General features: G+C 41.9%; 1 protein-coding gene across 1 annotated transcript in view; it reads right to left on the bottom strand.

The window, feature by feature from the left end:
• The window catches only part of CLDN10 (claudin 10), a 145,268-nt gene extending 130,951 nt beyond the window's left edge, over nucleotides 1-14,317 (bottom strand). Inside the window, exon 1 of the mRNA XM_009427137.4 lies at nucleotides 14,004-14,317. Coding sequence (XP_009425412.1) covers nucleotides 14,004-14,217 — 214 coding nt within the window. The 5' untranslated portion in view covers nucleotides 14,218-14,317. The remainder of the gene's footprint in view (nucleotides 1-14,003) is intronic.
• Between the last annotated feature and the right edge of the window lie 9,359 nt (nucleotides 14,318-23,676).

Below are 23,676 nucleotides of genomic sequence, written 5' to 3'. Positions count from 1 at the left end.
AAGTTTATTTCATAATCCTGGATGGAACTGGAGCAAAAGCTGGGTAGCTTAGCACCTGTGCAAAGGCAGATCACCCCCACCTCTCGCCGCAGGCACAGGAAGCAGAGGCAGAAAGAGCCTGGCAAGGGAGAGGCGGCATGGCTGCACCCCAGCAGGGCAGCTTTGATGCTGCAGGTGGGAGGGGAAGACTCCTGGGGAGGACACTCTTTCTCGGGCTCCACACCTGCTGTCACGGACACCCCAGACTTGAAGCTGGAATAGAGGGAGCCACTAGGATAACATGCATATTTTTCCAGATGAAAAAATGGATACACACACATACACACACACACACACGCATGTGCACTCCCCCTTCTCATTTTCCCCCAAATTCTCACAGCTAGGAGCCATGCTTTGACAGTTCTTCCCGAGGAGTGGGGTGAGAGAAAGCAAGTACTGGTGAAGGAGCTGAAGCAGGGAGGCAAAGGAGAGGCCCTGGGGATCAGGCAGATCAATAGCGTCCAGAACATAATGTTTAGGACAGGTACTGGGTCAGAACTGAGCCACCAGGCACGCTGGAGTTAGGGTATGGGACCGTGGTAAGACAGATCTACCACATGGAACCAGACATCAGCCGCGAGGAAAAAAGTGAGAGGTCTGCGGTCCAGGTTTAAACAGGAGAGTGGGCAGCAGCTGACCTCCAGGAGCTGGAAGGCTGAGCAAAGTGGCACAAACACAGAACCAGGCGCCGCGTCAAGGAAGGACCTCGGCCACTGCAGCCGAGTCAGTTTAGTGGGGACGTTTGTAGGAGTCCTCCAGAGCAGGCTAAAATCCCCTGATATGACTGGCTCAAGGCTTGCCGGTGGAAATAAAGGAGAACATCTGGCCGTAGTAAGATAAGAAGAAAATTGTCTTCCATTTTCCCCTGCCCACCTCACAAATGTCCACATTCTGTGTTCTGGAGAAAATCAGCCTCCCAGTAGGATGGCGGGTCGTTTTTATGCATGGACTGTATTTGGTGCGTATAAACTAGAAATATCAACCCAAGGAAATTTAGTTAAAGGCAGGACTCGTTCTCTTGTATCCCCCTGCCCCCGCCATCACTCGGCTCTGTGCCTGGATTTAGAAGTAGTAGTCGGTTCTCCCAGAAAAGGTTAGATGGCATACACTGTGGGCTTCTTAGGACCCTTCCAGATATCAATTAGAGATGGAGAGCTATGTGTTTCTTATATTAATTATATTAATTCTTTTTTTTTTTTTTTTGAGACAGAGTCTCACTCTGTTGCCCAGGCTGGAGTGCAGTGGCACGATCTCGGTTCACTGCAACCTCTACCTCCTGGGTTCAAGCGATTCTCCTGCCTCAGCCTCCCAAATAGCTGGAATTACAGGTGCCTGCCACCACACCCAGCTAATTTTTGTATTTTTAGTAGAGGTGGAGTTTTGCCATGTTGGCCAGGCTGGTCTCAGACTCCTGACCTCAGGTGATCCTCCCGCCTTGGCCTCCCAAAGTGTTGGGATTACAGGCGTGAGCCACTGCATCCAACCTTCTTATATTAATTCTAACATTGATTAACATATAGGTTTAAATAGAATGGCATTAACATAACATATATAACATTTACTGCTTCAATTCATGATCCCTTCTAGGCTATGAACATCTAAGGGCAGAGATGAGGTATTTTTATTGCCGTATTCCAAGTTATCTAGCACAGAGCTTGGCAGTTGTTCAAAACTATTGAAGTCAATATGCAAATCAAAGACATAGATTTTTAAATATTTGTGTTTATTTGCACATGTGCACAGAATCTCAGACCTCTCATACTGGAAACTGCTTGAGAGATTGCCTCATCTGTCTTCCCAGCCAGTGCAGGAAGGGGTTCTACAGCCTCTTAGCAGAACCCCCTCGACCTCCTCTGGGAACTTCTAGCCAGGTCTCTGTGAGACAGCCTGTCCCATTGCGGAGCAACTCTGATAGAAATGACTTCTTCCAAGTGATCCTAAACCGGACTCTCTAGTAACATCTACCCAATATCTTCTCCCACTCTGTGCCCTATATATTTTTTTTCCATTTCTTCCAGGTGAAACAAATGGCCATGTGAAGTGATTTCAAAACCTCTCATCCTCCTAGTCACCCTCCTCTAGAATCAATGAATTGGTTTATGTTCATGTCCCTTAAAATATACGGTGTGCAAGACTAGAACTATGCAATTTGACTACAGAGTAGTTGGGGACTATTACCTATCTAACTTTGTTATTCCTGTGCCGTTAATGTCACCTACAATTGCATTAATCTTTGTAGCTGTCACATTTTCCTCTTGTATTAGACATCTAAAGAGCACAGCTAAAAAAAAATTAAACTCAGTCAAACTAATCTGTCTCACTCTCTACAATTGGTGTTTCAAGGCCAAACCCCATTAAGTTAAGAAACTGACTGACTGAGATCTTGGTACGTATTGGAAAACACCATACTAGGAGAAGGAACTAGAGGTTACGTTGGGACCAGCTTTCTCTATCCCACTGCCCATCAAGTTTCCTGGCAGAAATCCTTGGAGACATCCTTGACCCCTCTCATTCCTCATAAGTCACCAAGACTCAACAATTCTGCCTCAAAATAGCTTTCTTTGTATTCCCGCTGCTATGCTCTTTGCTCAGATTCTAACACAGAATACTGCAGGGTCTTTGTTAAGTGTAAGCCCCATGGGTATTCTCTGCTTAAAATGTTTCAATAGCTTTCAGCTTCTTCCAGACAAAGTCTGGATCCCTTTGTAGGGCTTAAAGGTCCCTTTGGGAGCTTTTGTTATCGACATCTGCAGCCAGATATTCTCCCTCCCTCTGTGCACATCTTAGGTGTCAGCCATTCCAATTATGTGCTTCCTGTTCCTGCATGCACTTGCCTTCCTCCTGCTTTTTAGGTCTTTCTTGTATGTCCCAGGCATTGCTCTAGATGCTGTATGCAAATTCATGCATTCAGTCTTCACCATCATCCTCTGAAGTAGATAATATTTCCATTTAACAGATGGGAGTGCTCAGGCCAGGCGTGGTGGCTCCTGCCTGTAATCCCAGCACTTTGGGAGGCCGAGGCAGGTGGATCACCTGAGGTCAGGAGTTTGAGACCAGCCTGGCCAACATGGTAAAACGCTGTCTCTACTAAAAATACAAAAATTAGCCAGGAATGGTGGTGCACATCTGTGCTGAGGCACGAGAATCACTTGAACCCGGGAGGAGCAGGTGGTAGTGAGCCGAGATAGCACCACTGCACTCCAGCCTGTGTGACAGAGTGAGACTCTGTAAAAACACCAACACCAACAACAAAACAAAACAAACAAAAAACAATGAAAACAAAACTAAACAAAAACAAAAAATAGATGAGGGAGCTCAAATGTTAGGCATTCTTCCCAGAAACATGCAGTTAATAATTTTTGGGTTGGATGAGTCCCTTAGCCTAAAATGCCCTCCTTTCCTTGGCAAACTTCTTGTGAAACTTCGCCCATCTTTCAAGACAGTTCAAGCCTCAGCTCTTTGAGAAGTCAGCGTCCCCCTGAACTTAACCGTCCAATAACATTTAGCATTCTGGGCTAATTGCCAAATGGTTGCTTTACTCCCAACAGCATGTATCTGAAGACCTGCCCCTGTCCTGTTTCTCCCTGAGTCCTCAGAGCCTATATTCTGCACCAGGAATCTGCTGAATGATTTGCCAAATTATTAACCTTTGGTAATCAATTTTTCCTGCAATGCACACAAAAATCTGGCAAAAGCTTAATTGTAGACCTGCTGCCTTCTGAAATTCAAGCCAATTATCCCAAGTTCATTTAGGAGCAGTGGCGCTTTCTATAATGTACATTACATAAACATGCACAAGGGCAGGAAGGTTTTAAATGACTAAGCCCGGCACACCATTTGCTCAGAAGATGTTCCTCAACTACATCTCCTTTAGGATGCAATTTAGTCTACGAGGCGCGAGGAAAGCTGTGCGTTGGAGACAGCCAGATGGGCAATGAGCAGGGAGAGGAGCTATGAATCTTGTGAAAGATAAACCTGAACCTTTTCTACACTACATGTTCACCAGGAGAAAAGCAGATAAGTATGAAGTCTTAAAGGAGTAGGGGACAGCAAAATCCATGCCTTGCTGTCCCACAGTCCAAACACCAGCAAAGGCTCTGGCATCTATGCTGTATTAACTCTGTTTTCTGTATTCTCCATGCTCTGGCACTTGGGGCCTCGCTGACTTGGGGGAAACTGCTCCTCCAACCCGAGTGCTAGCCAGTTATTACAGATAGCAAATGACCCCCCACAAGCACATCTTTCATAAGCAAACCAACCAGCCCAAAGACCACACCCCCAACGACCTCCTTTCCCAAGTGTTTACCCATTAAGCAGATATTTCCCTGCCCTAATCACCCCAGGGTGGCAACCAGACAACTTGGGGCTCCTACACTCCAAAGCCTGCTGAAAGTATTAAAACGAGCCAATCCTAAACCTGCTTAGTTTTCCCAGCCTGGCTTATTCCTTCCCACAAAAATCACAAGGACTCAGGAACATGGTTTCCCACCCAGCTCCTGAATGACCCTGGTTCTTCCCTGCGTGGTCTCGCGTGCCATGCCATGTCTCCCGCTTCTCGGGATCGACGAGTATAAAACTTCTTTCCTGACAGTTATTTCCATGTCTGTGCGTCTTACCACACCCGATTAAAACAAATCCCCAGTTCATTTTAAACACAGGTTAGTCTACGTCATAGAATAAGATTCTTTTCCTTGACCTTCCCCACAAGCTTTTGAAGCATGTAACTAGACATCATCATTGTCAACAACATCATTATCATCGTTATCCTACAGCTAAGAAAGGGAAACAAGGGCAAATGCCAGGGATTCACCTAAGGTCCACAAAACATGGCGAAGCTGGGACTTAAACACAAATTTGGGGGCTAGTACCAAATGCTGGCCATTTCCCCAAAAAGATTTGCAGAAGCCCATAGGAAGTTAGAAATATGGTCCCCAGTGAACCTCAGCTGCTTTGTATATAAAATGGAGACTATAGAGTATCAGTCTTCTGGAAAACTATGACAATGTATGTGAAAGCACTTCGTAAAACACACTGTATACATTCATTTAAAAACCAGTGACCTTATGTTACATGATTAAAGTCATCAATGAATAACATGACAGCTAACTTATGATTGTGACAGCTGCTCATGATGTAAAGTGTTTTACATTATCATTTCATTTAACCCTGACAACAACCCTATGAGTTGATTCATATTATTACCTCCATTTGCAAATGAGAAGATTGAGTCTATGAGAAGTTAAGTAATGTGCTCGAGTTTGCATCGTTAGCTCTATGTGGAGCTATGATTCAAACCCATATATTAAACTGTCTGTCCCAAAGTTTTTCCCTGCCCTCAGAACTAAGAATACTCAAGTAAACATTTGCTCTTTTTGGCTGCCCGGCATACCAAACACACCCTGAGCTTGTAGGAGCCCTGCCTTCCCCTGTGGAGCCCAAAGGGGGCCTTTTCTCCCCATTCCAAGCTATTAGAACGTGTGATTGACACAAGGAATAGATCCATGTCTTTAGTGAGTAACTGACATCGAAATGCAAGGTGGTCTTGCCTTATACAAAATAGCAAATCCTAAGTGCAAACTATAGTCCAATATCCTTCACATCATGAGCACAATATCCTTTACATCATGAAAAATATGACAGGACACGCAGCAAAGGAGCAAAGGCATGCTTCTATCAGGCTTTGCGTTCTAAGAGGCAGCTACTGCAGTCCTGGTTGGAAACAAATGGATAGAGCAGAGTAATAGCCACCTTCCTACAGCTGAGATGTGACCTTTCAAGGCATTGAAAGAGGTATTCATGGACATAATGGCCACTCTTTATGGAGAGCCTTGTGTCTGGTACTACATAAGACACTTTGCCTGTGTTATTTGTTGTTGTTTTTTGCTTTTTTGAGACAGGGTCTCACTCTGTCACCCAAGCTGGAGTGAAATGGCTCAATCACAGCTCACTGCAGCCTTGACCTCTCTGGCTCAGGTGATCCTTCCACCTCAGCCTCCTGAGTAGCTGGGACTATAGGTGCCCACCATCATGGCCACCTAATTTGTGTGCTTTTTGTAGAGACGGGGTTTCACCATGTTGCCCAGGCTGGTCTCAAACTTCTGCGCTCAAGCGATCCACCTGGCTTGTCTCCCAAAGTGCTAGGATTACAGGCATGAGCCACCATGCCTGGCCATATGTGTCTTCTTTAATCACCATTTAACAGGAAAGAACACTGAAGCTCAGAGGGATTAAGACCCTTTAGTAAATGTTGGGTCCATCACATTCCTAAGGCCAAACTCCAGGCAAAGATTTCTCAAACATTTAATGTGCATAGAAGACACCTGGAGATCTTATAAAATTGCAGATTCTGATTCAATAGGTCTGTAGTGGGGCCTGAGATTCTGCATTTCAAGCAAGCTCCCAGGAGATATAGATGCTGCTGGCTGGTGGATCACATTTCAAGAAGCAATACTCTAAATGTTTGTGCTTTTTAGATACCATCATAAAAAATATTCATGGCAGGCCAGGTGTGGTGGCTCATGCTTATAATCCCAGCACTTTGGGAGGCTGAGACAGGATTGCTTGAAGCCAGGAGTTTGAGATAATCTTGGGCAACACAGTGAGATTCCCATCTCCACAAAGAGATGAAAATTAGCCGGATGGTTGGCATGCACCTGTAGTCCCAGCTACTCAGGACGATGAGATGGGAGGATTGCTTAAACCCAGGAGGTCGAGCTGTGATCACGCCACTGCACCCCAGCCTGGGAGACAGAGCAAGACCCTGTCTCAAAAAGGAAAGAAAAGACCACAAAAACAAATCCATGGCTCTTTTACTTGTTCTAAACACTTCCCTAGGACTTTCTCCCTTTTCTAGAACTTGGTGACATGAGAAGAGATTCCCTCTGCAATGCAAATGTCAGAATTTAACTCAATAAACAATTTCTCCTTCCGTTTATTCAATCCACACAACTTCGCTGAGTGCCTTCTAAGCCAGACACAGCAGTAGGTACGGGGGAGACCAGGATAAATGAGATAAAGTCCTGGCCTCTAAAAGAGGAACTATGGATGGAGACAGGATGTCTTAAAAAGTCTCTGATGCTTCCATGAAAGAACAGCCTGCAGCACACTGCTTTAGGATCCCCAGTCCAATCGTCCACTGCTATGGCAATTGAGGTCATTCTGACCGCTCCAGCGCCATCTTCACCACTGTTGAGGCTAGGGCACTTTTCAGCATTGTGCCTTCTTCCAACCATATTGATACAGAGACAATTTTACTGTGGCTCAACCTGTCTAGATTCTACTGCGAAAGTCCAATTCACCTACCTTGGGTTATGACTGTGTCAGTACACATATATTATGCCTCTGTTTGTTGGAACAGGAACATGTTGAATGCTTCTTGGACTTCACCCAGGCTGGAATGCAGCTGTGCAATATCAGCTCACTGCAGTCTCAATCTCCCCAGTTGAAGCAATCCTCTCACCTCAGCCTCCCAAGTAGTTGGAACTACAGGCATGTGCTGCCATGCTTGGCTATTTTTAAATTTTTTTGTAGGGACAAGGTCTCCCTGTGTTGCCCAGGCTGGTCTTGAACTCCTTGGCTCAAGTGACCCTCCTGCTTCAGCCTCCCCAAGTGCTGGGATTATAAGCATGAGCCACTACACCCAGTCTCTGTATACTTTTAAATAATTTTATATGCATTTGGGACATAGCATAAAAACTAATCTGAAATTAAATTTAACCTTAAGTTTATTTAATGAAACTTAGTTTCAGAAAGCAGCATCAGGATCTTAGAGAATGGAAAGGTAAGTGTTATCCAAGGGTGCAGCTATCTGTTAAAAGTATTAATATTGGCCAGGCACGGTGGCTCACGCCTGTAATCCCAGCACTTTGGGAGGCTGAGGTGGGTGGATCACGAGGTCAGGAGTTTGAGACCAGCCTGGCCAACATAGTGAAACCACATCTCTACTAAAAATACAAAATTAGCCAGGCATGGTGGCACAAGCCTGTAGTCTCAGCTACTTGGGAGGCTGAGGCAGGAGAATCGCTTGAACCTGGGAGGCGGAGGTTGTGGTGAGTTGGGATCACGCCACTGCACTCCAGCCTGGGCAACAGAGCGAGACTCTGTCTCAAAAAAAAAAAAAGGGTTAATATTTTGGAGGCATCTAACTTCCTAATTTTCCCTCATTGACATGGCAATTCGTTTTCATTTATTCATTATTGTTGTTTGATATTTATTTACTATTATTATTTAATCACGGACTAAGGCACTGCTATGTTGTGACTCTTTGTGTGCCCCCAAATTTATATGTGGAAATCATAACCCCCAAAATAATGGTATTAGTAGGTGGAGCCCTTTGGGAGGTGACTAGGTCAGGAAGGCAGAGCCCTCATGAATAGGATTAGTGCTGTTATAAAAGAGGCCCCAGAGGCTGGGAATGGTGGCTCATGCCTGTAATCCCAGAATTTTGGGAGGCTGAGGCAGGCAGATCACTTGAGGACAGGATTTTGAGACCAACCTGGACAACCCAGCAAAACTCTGTCTCTATTAAAAATACAAAAATTAGCTGGGTGTGCTGGTGGGTGCCTGTAGTCCCCGCTACTTGGGAGGCAGAAGCAGGAGAATCGCTTAACCTGGGAGGCAGAGGTTGAGATTGCACTACTGCACTCCAACCTGGGCAATAGAACAAGACTCAGTCTCAAAAAAATAATAATAATAAAATAAAAAAGAGGCCTCAGAGAGCTGCCTTGCCCCTTCCACCATGTGAGGATGCAGTGAGAAGGTACCCTCTATGGGCCCTCACCACGCACTGAATCTGCCAGTGTCTCGATTTAGGACTTCACAGCCTCCAGAACTATGAGAAATAAGTTTCTGATGTTGGTGAATTACCCAGTTTATGGTATTTTGTTATTGCAGCCTGAGTGGACTAACACAGGCATACATTCCAACTAGCAAGAAGTCTAAATTGATGACATCAGATGGCTCCCAGCTGTTCCCTAGATGTGAATAAACCCCCACAGAAAACCCTCTTTCTCTAGCAAGTGCTATTCCTTTACCCTCCGCTTTTTTTTTTTTTTTTTTGCGATGGAGTCTTGCTCTGTCACCCAGGCTGGAGTGCAGCTCGATCTTGGCTCACTGCAACCTCTGCTTCCTGGGTTCAAGTGATTCTCCTTCCTCAGCCTCCCAAAGAGCTGGGACTACAGGGACCCGCCACCACACCTGGCTAATTTTTGTATTTTTAGTAGAGACAGGATTTCGCCAAGTTGGTCAGGCTGCTCTTGAACTCCGGACCTCAGGTGATCCACCTGCCTTGGCCTCCCAAAGTGCTGGGATTACAGGCGTGAGCCACCGTGCCTGGCCTCTTTACCCCCATTTTTATGGCATGGCCAAATAAGGGAGTGGGGAGAGAGGTGAAGCATCTGGAAAGTGAGGAGAGAAGGCTCACACTCCTGCAGACAGCCAGCATCATTTGACTGCAGCTTCCAGATGCCTGTTTGGTTTCATTCCACTGAAATCCTGGCACTTTGACTTGGGTCTTGTGGTCATTTAAGGTCATTTAAACCTATCTCAACCCAGATGCTGAGAAGACTGTAAACAGTCAGGAACACAGGAAGCTGGTCAAGATAACAAATAAGGGGGAAAAAAAGGCCTTGGCAGGGCACGATGGCCCATGCCTGTAATCCCAGCACTCTGGGAGGCCTAGGCTGGAGGATCACTGGAGCCCAGGAGTTTGAGACCACCCTGGGCAACATCACAAGACCCTGTCTTTACCATGTCCAGCTAATTATGTTTATAAATAAAATTATAAACAAAATTATAATTACTTATAAGCAAAAGTAGCTGGGCATGGTGGCATGTGCCTATAGTCCCAGCTACTCAGGAGGTTGAGATGGGAGGATCACTTGGGCCCAGGAAGTCAAGGCTGAAGTGAGCCACGATCGTGCCACTGCACTCCAGCCTGGGTGACAGAGTGAGACCCTGTCTTAAAAAACAAAAATTAAAAACAGAAGGAAAGACCTTAATCCCATGAGCAACTATAACAATTATAATAGAGGATGCTTTTATGGCTATAATTCTTTTGGAAACTTCTACTGCCAGGTGGTGAAGCATTGTGAAGTTCTGGAATTGAACTCTAGGTTGAAAGATACCTGAAGGAACTCTTGGAGACCCGTTCTCTTAATTTATGGATGAGGCACAGAAGGTGTCATGGCTGAAGTCAAGGTCTCACAGCAAGTCATAAAGGATCCAGAATGCCAGGCTCAGTCTGCTGAGTCATAATCCACTGACCTCCCTTCGGGTTGCCTGCGCTCATTTCCTCACTCGCTCCTCAATTCAGCACACTCCAGCCTTCCTCCAGGAATACAATTTTGCCCTCATCTCGAACCATCTGTAGTCTCACTCATTATTTGGTTAATTCAGTCATTTTGCAGCTATATATCCGGAACCCAGCATGTGCCAGGGGCACGACAGGAACATGACAGATCCAGCCCCTGTCCCAAGGTGATCAGGATTTCCTTCAATCCCTCACTGCAGCCATGCTTCTTGGATTCAGTCTTCCCCCTCAGAAGGAACTGCTTTTCTCCCTACTATGAGAGATGCTTTACTTTCATAGTGAAAGCATTCCTATTAACATTGATATGACAGAAAAACAAAACACAACAAAACGAGACCTAGCTTATGGTAGACTTAGTGTCTAAAGATAGTGAATTGGCTTTGGATTTTAATCAAGCTTTCAGGCTCCAATAAGAATTGAACTGCAGGTGTTCCTACGGTTTATTTCACAGAATGACAGTTGAAAGTGGCCTCTGTATTTTTTACTATAGCTATAAATGCTGCTCACCCAAAGAGCTGTTTGCTCACATCAAATTTTTAAGGGATGTAGTTACTATTAATCCAAATGAAGCCCTAAAAAGCTGTGGCTACACTGGAGCATTCAAGAGGGTTAGCTATGGGAAGGTATGACTCCAGCAATGAAGTTATATAATCAGCAAGAAAAAAAAAATACAACCGCGACAGCTTAGACAGATTTTCTGCTTTTCTTTCTTAGAGGAGGTTTAATCTGGCCTAAGTCTAAGAAGATTTGTCTCAAATTGACAATATAGGCTTAAATAGTTTATTATTTTAAAAGGTGATATAACCATTTTCATTCTTCATTGACTTCTGAGTTCTTTTCTCAATTTATAATTATTGCGATGTTGGAGAGATTATTGGCATAGATAGATTTCCTGATTCCCTCATTGTTATGTTTTCAAATAGGAATAAAAGAAAAGCAACCAGCAATGACTCCATGGGAAAGGAAATCCAAATGTGTGAATCCCCGTTTCCTTTGGAAATATGAATCAGTGTTTCTGACATTGAAAACAGATTTCTGCAGCAAAGTGTATCATTTATAAAGATTTTGACTCAGGATGAAGAAGGTAGAGAGATTATATTAATTTAATTGTACTTGTTCTTAGGGAAGCATTGTCAGTGGGTGAGATTTTCAAATTACCTCCTATGTGCAGGGTATACAGGAGATAGAATAAATTATTTTTACAATCAATAAACAAAGTTAACTTTAAAAATAAAGTTTTGGCAGGCGTGGTGGCTCATGCTTATAATCCCAGCACGTTAAGAGGCCAAGGCAGTAGGATTGCTTGAGCCCAGGAGTTCAACACTAGCCTAGGTAACATAGTGAGATTTGATCTCTACAGAAACCTTTAAAAAATTAGCCAAGTGTGGTGGCATGCACCTGTACTCCCAGCTACTTGGGAGGCTGAGGTGGGAGGATCACTTGAACCCGGGAGGTGGAGGTTGCAGCGAACTGAGATTGTACCACTGCACTCCAACCTTGGCAACAAAGCAAGGTTCTGTCTCAAAAACAATAAATAAAAAATAAGAAAGTGTTAAGGGTGACAGATATCTGGACCATAATAAAATGCCTAACTCTGTGATGATGTGTTTGGGGAAGCAGCGAGTTCAAGTCATGTAAAAGGTACCATGGTTCTTTAACCCACTTTGAAGCTAAAGTTGAACACATGTTTTCCCCAATAACTGGGTTTCATTAAGAAATACAGAATGAAACATATTAAGACAATTTTCTTTTTTTTTTTTTTTTTTTTTAAGATGAGGCCGGGCAAGATGGCTCAGGCCTATAATCTCAGCATTTTGAGAGTCAGAGACAGGTGACTCTCTTGAGCTCAGGAGATCGAGACCAGCCTTGGCAACATAGAGAAACCCCATCTCAAAATATATATATAATAATTGAACAAATAAAAAATGAACCCAATTAAAAACAAACAGACTTACCATATGCCATCTCTTCTACCTGATTCCTAAGGTGAAAAGGGCCAAGAGGGGCCCCTGGAGAAAGAACGATTGTAACAGGTGCAGAGTGACAAGAGGGTCTCCACACACGCTCTTCTTTTCCTCTGTTTCTAGGGCAGTGTTCTATATTAGAAGGAGCAGTGTTGAAATACCCAAAATAAGTTTAGAAATTGAGCCTGAAGAGAGACATAGCATGGAGTCCTCAAATGGGTACTTAGGAAAGTCCATGTTATTTCAGGGCCTAAGTGAGGCATCCACGCTTGAATATTTCTTTTGATTGTCATTAGAAATCTCCTGGATTTAGTTAAGTATTCTCTCTTTATCCCCTGGCACTCATTGTAGACTAATGATGTGCATACTTGACACAAAATCTCCTAACACATTATGCTTTAGTAACTTCCTAGTTAAAATTTTATTTCATTTTCTTTACTGGGGCCAAGGTACAGTTTTACTATTTGACTGTGAAAAGTCTATATTTTACCAAGAAACAAAGAGCAATTTTTAAGGTAATAAACCCACAACTTGTGGCAGATTTGTAAATGTATCAAATTTGCAGAAAGCAGAGGCAGATAGTAATTCTCATAATGACAGGAAAGCAAATGACAATTGTTTCCCTGAAGGCATCCTGGAGTATGAAAATGTCCTTAAAAAATATATGTTCCCTCTTTGAGATATGTACACTTGTAATAGAGTTTCTAATATGTGCAACGATGAAAGCTTGCCCCATGTATTCTTAGATAAATAAAATCAGGTAACCAAAGGGGAAAGTAAACAGCATTTTCTTTCACTTAACCGCTTTCAAATTTTTCTTGCTGTTATTTTATCATTCAATATGGTTTTTTGTTTCATTTTGTTTTATATCTAGGCTGTGACAAACATTAAAAAAAACATGGAAACCCCTCTGAAAATAGAATTCCTTCCTTCGTTATCAGGAATCTAGGATAAAGTAGATGTAAGGAGACATACGGATTACCTTACAGGCCTTTTGGAATACTCAGTGTGACTCCAAAGGAAAGAGTGGAAGTGGTTGGATTGTTAAAAGCCAGTTTCAATTTGCCATCATTCGCCAGTTCCAATCTAGCAATGGCATATTACATATATATGTGTGTTACATATGTGTGTGCATGAATATATGTGTATATATTCATATAGATACCTGTGTGGGTTATATATGTGAATGTATATATACACACATGTGTGCATATATATATACACAGACACACATATAGATACCTCTGTGTGTGTGTGTGTTTGTGGGTGTATATATATATAGAGAGAGAGAGACAGAGAGAGAGAGAGAGAGGAAGAGAGGGAGAGACAAGTTTAAATCAATGAGAGCGTTTCCTACATAGGGGTGCTGACCCATCAAGATTCCTCCATGACTCAAGGCAAATTGAAACTGACTTTTAAAACAATCCAGTCACTTCCACTCTTCCCTTTGGAGTCACACTGGGTATTCCAAAAGCCCTGTGAGGTTATTCTTACATCTCCTTTGTCAAATAAAATAAATGTCATTCTTTCAGCCAATACTCATACACCCCATCCTTCCTAGGCAAATCTTGGCACTTTGATTAAGCACTCAGTCTTCAGAGAGTTAACAGCCAGCCATAGACAGCTACTTCAGCACAGTCGGGGGGAAAAGCACATTTTACCTCCACCCCAAACAAAGCCATTATATTTACCTGCTACTTTGAAGATAGTAAAATGCGGTCGGCAATGGAAAGAACCCAACGCGTTACCTGCGCAGTTCATCCACAGACCCTGGTAAACCCAAGTGGCTGTTATCACCGAGGAGGCTCGCGTGGTCACTTTCCACTCATTGGACGTGGTAGCAGCAACGAGAGCTCCAAACCCTCCGACACCAGACACCAGAGCCCAGATCTGCGCCCTGGACATGTCGCGCCGCCTTCTCCAGTGACACTGTCCGGTCAGAACGCTTTGGTGGTCTAGGCATGCAGCCGATAGAGAACACTTTGACAAGCGTCACAGCCAGCGGATGTGGGTAGGTGACAGCGTTTCATGCTCGGATGGCCTGAGGAAGTACAGGAATTTAGGATCAAGTATGGTTTACCAATGACATTTTAAAGATGGCCTGAAAGAGTCGTTCTGATTTTCTACACGGATATTTATTAAAATTTCGTAGACGAATTTTAAGGGTTTTGATTTCGCAGATTTTTTTTTAACTTGGCACCATAGTTAATGCTTAATTTTCTGTTAGCCTGAAGCTTAACGAACCATGCAACTACCAGATATTACAAAGTACAAATTATACAGTAACAGTTAAAGCTTATTTGACCAATTGCTTTAGTCTCGCTTGCTTTTGAATCTTTACATAATTGAATCATATTGTAGAAATTCTCCCATAACCTATTTTTTTTCATGTAACACTGTATTTGAGGGATTTATCCATGCTCAGGAATGTAGCTGTCATTCATTAAATATTACAGCTGAATATAGTATTTCATTAAATGCAATTTAACGAACATGATTTATTCATGTTCCTGGAGCTGAACATTCGTGCTGTTCCCTTTTGTCCGTAATAGCCATTGGCGCAGCTATAAACATTCTTGTGCATTTCTTCTTGTGCACGTGAGTGAGAGTTTCTCTAGGGCGTATCCTACAGTCAGAATTTTGCTAGGATGTAGGAAACACTCATCTTTAACTTTATAGATAATGCTAAATTGTTTGACTAAGTAGTTATAGCAATTTAGAGTTCCACTGGCAGTGGGTAAGTCCTCCGTGTTCCACTTCATAACACTTGGTATTGTGGGGTTGTCAAGATTATTATTTTTTCTTTTGGCCAGCCTGATGGGTATAAAGGTGTCACATTATGATTACTAATTTATATTTTCTGATTACTAAGGAGGTTGAGCATCTTTTTGTGTGTTTATTGGTTATGTTTTTGTCTACAGTGAAATATGCAACTTTTGCTCACTTATCTATTGAGTTGTTTGATTTTTTATAATTTATTTTTAGTTATCTATATACTCAAGATAGTAATCTTTTGTGGATTATTTATGTTGCAGGTAACTTCCCCCAGTTTGTGGTTTGTCTTTATGTGGCCATTTGAGAAAGAGTCTTGGTTTTAAGATAGCTAAATTTATCAAGTTTCACCAAGCGATTTGTGGTTTGAGATCTTGATTAAGAAATCCCTATCTTGGGCCTGGCATGATGGCTCCCAGCTGTAATCCCGGCACTTTGGGAGGCCGAGGTGGGAGGATCACTTGAGGCCAGGAGTTTGAGACTAGACTGGGCAACATATTGAGACACTGGCTCTATAAAAAATACAAAAATTAGCTGGGTGTTGTGGTGCAGGCCTGTAGTCCCAGCCAGTTGGGAGGCTGAGGTGGGAGGAGGATGCCTTGAGCCTGTGAGGTCAAGGCTTCAGTGAGCCATGATTGCGCCACACACTCCAACCCAGGTGACAGAGCTGAGATCTTGTCTCGAAGAAAAAAAAAAAAAAACACAAAAAAACAGAAAAGAAAAAGAAATCTCTACCTAAAAAAAAAAATATTTCCCCTTTACTTCAAAAAACTTCAAAGTTTTAACTTACGTATTTAAGTTTTTAAATCATCCAGATTGATTTTTCTGTGTCTTGTGATTTGGGACCTATGTTATTTTGCAATGTGGAAACCCACTTTTCCAGTTTTATTGAGTAGTCCCTTGTTTCCCTATTGATCTGCAATGTTACCTCTGTCATACATGTTGGGCATCAATATTCACATGATCTGTTTTTGGATTCTTTACTCTGTTCCATTTATCTGCTTGACTGTTCCTGGGCCAGTACAATACTTTCTTAACTCCTCTAATTTTATAAATATATCTCAAAATCTTATTGGTGAGTGTTTTACCTTGCTTATCTTGCTCTTCTTTTTCAAGAATGTTCGGATTTTTTTTTTTTTTTTTTTTTTAGCTCTTGGCTATTTCTTATATAATTTATTTTATTTTATTTTATTTTATTTTATTTTATTTATTTATTTCGAGACAAAGTCTCGTTCTGTTGCCCAGGCTGGAGTGCAATGGCGCGATCTCAGCTGACTGCAACCTCCGCCTCCCAGTTTCAAGTGATTCTTGTGCCTCAGCCTCCCGAGTAGCTAGGACTATAGGCGCCCACCACCACACCCTGCTAATTTTTGTATTTTAGTAGAGACGGGGTTTCACCATGTTGACCAGGCTGGTCTCAAACTCCTGACCTCAGGTGATCCACCTGCCTAGGCTTCCCAAAGTGCTAGGATTAAGGCATGAGCCACTGTGCCCAGCCCTTATATGTTTTAGAATCAGTTTATCAAACTAGACACATACACATACATATAGATTGGGAGGTTTGCTGGAATTGTTTTGCAGCTATTTATTCAGTTTGAGGAAAATGGATAGCTTTATAAAATCAAGTCTTCCTGTTCATGAACGTCGTATATCTCTTCATTTATTTAACCCATCTTTAATGCTTTTAGTGACGTTATATACTTTAATCTCTAAAAATAGTTACTTTTTTGTTATATTTAGGACTCATTCTAACATCTATTTTGTACTTAGTTTGTCCAGTTTTTTTCTTGATTATATGTAGGGAGACCCCCTGAAACTATTGCTATGGAATAAAAGATGAAATGCTCCTGATTATTGTAAATACAAAATTGCATGCAGGATTGTGTAAAGACAATGCCAGGTCGGACTGCCAGAAGAGCCAACAGCGCGTGATGTACTTCTCCCTGCAGACAGCCTATGAATGGACGTGCAGTCAGGGAGGTTTCACATCACCAAGATTCCTATCTCAGAAAAGCAGATGTTCATAGCTCTGGGAATGGAATGCGACCCTTGTGGGGAGCCTATAAACGGACGCATGGGGGGCGCCTGTCCATATGGATAAGATAGGGCTATAAACGCCCTCATCTTGCCACAGCTCTTCTAGGCCTCTTTAGGGCTAAAGCATACTCCCTTCTGAGAATTTCTGGTCTAACCAGTTGTCTAGCTTCACGTCCTGTTTCCACGGATTGTTTGTAACCAGCTTTTGTTGCAATTGTTACTGCTGATTAATATCTTGCTAATCATAGGTTATGGAAATACCGTGTTTCTGTTCTAAGGCTCTGTTAGAAATTACTGATGCACACACTATATTGTAAATTCTTATCTCTGTATACTGTACTTCTACATACAGATGTTATGTTAAAGAATTACTTCATCCCCATGTGACCATCTCACCTCATAATCAAATGACCCTAAATCCCTCACTAACCTACCCCCGCCCTCACTAAACTTAATAATAAATGCTGGTATATCCAGTGCATTGTTGGCACCGGGGGACCAGAAGGCGGTGACCCCCCTGGATCCAGCTTTCACTATCTTGTGTGTGTCTATTATTTCTCAACCTGCCGATCTGCCTGGGAACAAAGAGAGAGCCCTGTTGCATTGCGGGCTGCTGGCCAGATCCCGCAATAAGTATACATATAGTTTTTCTCCTTTCTTGAGTTGTTTTGAATTGACACCTTTTTTCACATTTCAATTTTTCTGCTGCATTAAATTGGAAATTACACTTTATTTGCATTGTTTAGTGATTACTATAAAAGCTTTAATGTATATTTAGCTTAATATATAAAAGTAATTGGCCAGATATGGTGGCTTACACCTGTAATCCCAGCACTTTGGGAGGCCAAGGTGGGTGGATCACCTGAGGTCAGGGGTTTGAGACCAGCCTGGCCAACATGGTGAAACCCCCTCTCTATAAAAGTACAAAAATTAGCCAAGCATGATAGCAGGTGCCTGTAATCCCAGCTGCTCAGGAGGCTGAGGTGGAAAAATCACTTGAACCTGGGAGGCAGAGGTTGCAGTGAGCTGAGATTGTGCCATTGCACTCCAGCCTGGGTGAGAGAGAGCAAGACTTTGTCAAAAAAAAAAAAAGTAATCATCTCAATAGATGCAGAAAAGACCTTTGATAAAATTCAACACCCCTTCATGCTAAAAACTCTCAATAAACTAGGCACTGATGAAATGTATCTCAAAATAATAAGATCTATTGATGACAAACCCACAGCCAATATCATACTGAATGGGCAAAAGCTGGAAGCATTGCCTTTGAAAACCAGCAGAAGACAAGGATGCCCTCTCTCACCACTCCCATTCAACATAGTATAGGAAGTTCTGGCCAGGGCAATCAGGAAAGAGAAAGCAATAAAGGGTACTCAGATAGGAAGAGAGGAAGTCAAATTGTCCCTGTTTGCAGATGACATGATCTTATATTTAGAAAACCCCATCATCTCAGCCTAAAATCTCCTTAAGCTGATAAGCAACTTCAGCAAAGTTTCAGGATACAAAATCAATGTGCAAAAAATAACAAGCATTCCTGTACACCAATAACAGACAAACAAAGAGCCAAATCATGAGTGAACTCCCATTCACAATTGCTACAAAGAGAATAAAATACCCAGGAATCCAACTTACAAGGGATGTGAAGGACCTCTTCAAGGAGAACTATAAACCACTGCTCAGGGAAATAACAGAGGATACAAACAAATGGAAGAACATTCCATGCTCATGGATAGGAAGAAGCAATATCGTGAAAATGGCCATACTCCACAAAGTAATTTATAGATTCAATGCTATCCCCATCAAGCTACCACTGACTTTCTTCACAGAATTAGAAAAAGCTACTTTAAATTTTATATGGAACCAAAAAAGAGCCCGTACTGCCAAGACAATCCTAAGCAAAAAGAACAAAGCTGGAGGCATCACGCTACCTGATTTCAAACTATACTACAAGGCTACAGTAACCAAAATATTGTGGTACTGGTACCAAAACAGATATACAGACCAATGGAACAGAACAGAGGCCTCAGAAATAACACCACACATCTACAACCATCTGATCTTTGACAAACCTGACAAAAACAAGAAATGGGGAAAGGATTCCCTGTTTAATAAATAGTGTTGGGAAAACTGGCTATCCATATGCGGAAAACTGGCTATCCATATGCAGAAAACTGAAACCGGAACCCTTCCTTACACCTTATACAAAAATTAACTAAAGATGGATTAAATAATTAAATGTAAGACCTAAAACCATAAACACCCTAGAAGAAAATCTAGGCAACACCATTCAGGACATAGGCATGGACAAAGACTTCATGACTAAAACACCAAAAGCAATGGCAACAAAAACCAAAATTGACAAATGGGATCTAATTAAACTAAAGAGCTTCTCCACAGCAAAAGAAACTATCATCAGAGTGAACAGGCAGCCTACAGAATGGGAGAAAACTTTTGCAATCTATCCATCTGACAAAGTGCTAATATCCAGAATCTACAAGGAACTTAAACAAATTTACAAGAAAAAAAAAACCAAACAATCCCATCAAAAAGTGGGTGAAGGATATGAACAGATCCTTCTCAAAAGAAGACATTTATGTGGCCAAAAGTCATATGAAAAAATGCTCATCATCACTGGTCATTAGAGAAATGCAAATCAAAACCACAATGAGATACCATCTCCTGCCAGTTAGAATGGTGATCATTAAAAAGCCAGGAAACAACAAATGCAGGAGAAGATGTGGAGAAATAGGAACGCCTATACACTGTTGGTGGGAGTGTAAATTAGTTCAACCATTGTGGAAGACAGTGTGGCAATTCCTCAAGGAAATACAATTTCACCCAGCAATCCCATTACTGGGTATATACCCAAAGGATTATAAATCATTCTACTCTAAAGACACAGGCATACATATGTTTATTACAGCACTATTCACAATATCACAATTGCAAAGGCTTGGAACCAACCTAAATGCCCATCAGTGATAGACTGGATAAAGAAAATGTGGCACATATACACCATGGAATACTATGCAGCCATAAAGAAGGATGAGTTCATGTCCTTTGCAGGGACAGGGATGAAGCTGGAAACCATCATTCTCAGCGAATTAACACAGGAACAGAAAACCAAACACCACATGTTCTCACTCATAAGTGGGAGTTGAACAATGAGAACACATGGACACAGGGAGGGGAACATCACACACCGGGGCCTGTCAGGGGGTGGGAAGGTAAGCTAGGGCAGGGATAGCATTAGGATAAATACCCAATGTAGATGATGGGTTGATGGGTGCAGCAAACCACCATGGCACATGTATACCTATGTAACAAACCTGCAAGTTCTGCACAGGTATTCCAGAACTTAAAGTATAATTTAAAAAAAAACAGTAATCAGTGTCTTTATTCTCCTCCTGAATGGTCTTAAGAACCTTAAGATGTTTCCTTTTTTTTTTTTTTTTTTTTTTGAGACGGAGTTTTGCTGTTGTTGCCCAGGCTGGAGTGCAATGGCGTGATCTTGGCTCACTGCAACCTCCGCCTCCCAGGTTCAAGCAATTCTCCTGCCTCAGCCTCCTGAGTAGCTGGGATTACAGGCATGCATCACCACGCCTGGCTAATTTTGTATTTTTAGTAGAGATGGAGTTTCTCCATGTTGGTCAGGCTGGTCTTGAACTCCTGACCTCAGGTGATCTGCCCACCTCGGCCTCCCAAAGTGCTGGGATTATAGGCATAAGCCACCATGCCCGGCGAACCTTAAGATGTTTCAACATGAACTACTCCTCTTCTGACTTCTGTTATTACTTTACTTCTATCTTGTTTGATGTTTAGACCCACAAACTGGATTTTTAGTGATATAAATGTTAGCCCCACAAACATTATTACAATTACATACTGTCGTTTATCTTCTTCTTCTTTTTTTTTTTTGCTTGCGATTCTATTTTGTATCTTAAACCTTCCTTGTCAGTTTATTTTTCTTCTTCCTAAAGTCCATTCTTGAGAAGTTTCTTTAGTGAGCAACTTGTTTGTCAGATAATATCTTTACTCAGGCCACGCACTGCAGCTTCTGCCTGTAATCCCAACATTTTGGGAGGCCGAGGTAGGCAGATCGCTTAAGCTCAGGAGATTGAGATCAGCCTAGGCAACATAGTGAGGTCCCATCTCTACAAAAAATATAAAAATTAGCCAAGTGCAGTGATGCATGTCTGTAGTACCAGCTACTCGGGAGAATGAGGCGGGAAGATCACTTGAGCCCTGGAGGCAGATGTTGCAGTGAACCAACATCACGCCGCTGTACTCCAGCCTGTGTGACAGAGTGAGACCCTATCTCAAATATCTATATATGCATATATAGCTATAGATATATGTATATGTATATACAGAGAGATAGATATCTATATGTATGTATATATGTGTGTATGTATAGAAATATGTATCTATACCTATAGATATAAATCTTTAATCAGGACTTATTTTTGTTAGGTAATTTTGCTAGGTATTAACAAAGATTCTCTTTAACAAAACTTTATTCAGGCTGCCCTGAGGTCTTTTTCAAGTAGGCCTTGACTCTTAGACTTCCATGTTTGTCTCTGGATTGTCTAATTTTGGAAGGAATTCTGCTAAGTCAGTTTAGCTAGAATCTCTCATCTTTGATATCTGATCACCCTCTGTATCAGATTGGGTTCCTCATGCTCCACCATCCCATAGGTGGTGTCTCATCACCCCAGCCTGCCTTCAGCAAGAATCTTGTCACAATGGCTTAGCCAGCATCCCCCTTTCCGCTGATGTTTCCTCTTAGTCATTTCCCATCTACTAGCCCCTACCCTCTCCTTGGCTATAAATTCTCACTTGCCCATGCTGTATTCAGAGTTGGGCCCAATCTCTCTCTCCCCTACTGCAAAATCCCATTGCAGTGGTGTCTATACCTATTGCGATAGTCCCCCTTTTCCTTGAATAAAGTCTGCCTTACCATATTTAACAAGTGTCATTGAATAATTTTTTCCCTTTAACAGTATAAAGTTAAAAGTAGACAATGATTTTAGCTCAGTACTTTGAAAACATAATGCCATTTACTTCTGGCTGCAACTGTTGCTGTTGAGAAGCCAACAACAAGATTTGTTTTTTCTTTTCTTTTCTTTTCTTTCTTTTCTTTTTTTTTTTTTTTGAGATGGAGTTTCACTCTTGTTGCCAAGGCTGGAGTGCAATGGCACGATCTCGGCTCACCGCAACCTCCATCTCCTGGATTCAAACGATTCTCCTGCCTCAGCCTCCCGAGTAGCTGGGATTACAGGCATGCATCACCACGCCCGGATAATTTTGTATTTTTAGTAGAGATGGGGTTTCTCCATATTGGTCAGGCTGGTCTCAAACTCCCGACTTCAGGTGATCTACCCACCTCGGCCTCCCAAAGTGCTGGGATTATAGGCATGAGTCACCACGCCTGGCCAAGATTTGTTATTTCTTTATAAGTTTATCTACTTTTTTCTTTTTAGTTGGTTATAATATTCTCTTTACCTTTGGTTTTGACAGCTTCACTTTGATTTTCTTAGTGTGGATTTTTTTTTTTTTGAGATAGGATCTCACTCTTTTGCCTGGGCTGGAGTGCCGTGGTGTGATCTCGGCTCACTTTAACCTCTGCCTCCTAGACTCAAGGTATCTTCCCACCTCAGCCTCCTCAGTAACTGGGACCAAAGGTATGCACCAGTATATTTGGCTAATTTTTAGGTTTCTTTGTAGAGACAAAAAATCTCACCATATTGCTCAGGCTGCTCTTGATCTCTTGGTATCAAGTGATCCTCATGCCTCAGCCTCCCAAAGTGCTGGGATTACAGTTGTGAGCTACCACACTCAGCAGTAAGGATTTTTTTTTTTTAAATCTTGTTTGGGATTCACTGAACTTCTTGAATCTGATGATTCATATCTTTAGTTAATTCTGAAACCTAACTAGTCCCTTTTGTCTCCAGATATTACCTCTGCCCCATCCTTTATCTCTTTCTGTAACTCTGATAAAATTTTATTTTTTAGTCTGTCTTATATCTCAGCCTCTCTTTAGTATTTTTCATCTCTCTATGCAGCATTCTAGAAATGTTTTCAGATATATTTGTCTATGTATAGATGAGCTCATGTGTAGATGAATCTATACGTAGACATCTATGTATAATCTGCTGTTAACCCATCCAGAATATCTAACTTCTATTACTATCTTTTAAAAAATTTTTTAGAGGTTTTATTTTATTCTTTTTCAAGTCTACCTGCTTCTTTTTCAACCTCTTATTCTTTAGTCATAATTCAAATGCTATTCAAAAATGCCCCATTTTATTTTTAAGTTTAAACATACTTATTTTATAGTCTGTATCTGATTATTTTTATATCTGTTGTTTCTTCAGTTTGGATTTATTATATTTTTTCTACTGATTCTCTTACTCTTGGTAGTTTGTTAAGTCATATGCTTTGTGAGTTGTGATTGTAAGCTCATGTTCCTTCCAATTGTGTTTGTGGAAATATTTTGAGGTCTGAGTTGAAGATTTGTTCTCCCAGATAAAATTTATATTTGCTTCTGCCTGG

This window comes from Pan troglodytes, chromosome 14 (assembly GCF_028858775.2).
Source record: "Pan troglodytes isolate AG18354 chromosome 14, NHGRI_mPanTro3-v2.0_pri, whole genome shotgun sequence".
Lineage (NCBI taxonomy): Eukaryota > Metazoa > Chordata > Mammalia > Primates > Hominidae > Pan > Pan troglodytes.
Note: the sequence above shows the minus strand (reverse complement) of the source record. Positions and strands in the feature narration are given on the sequence as shown.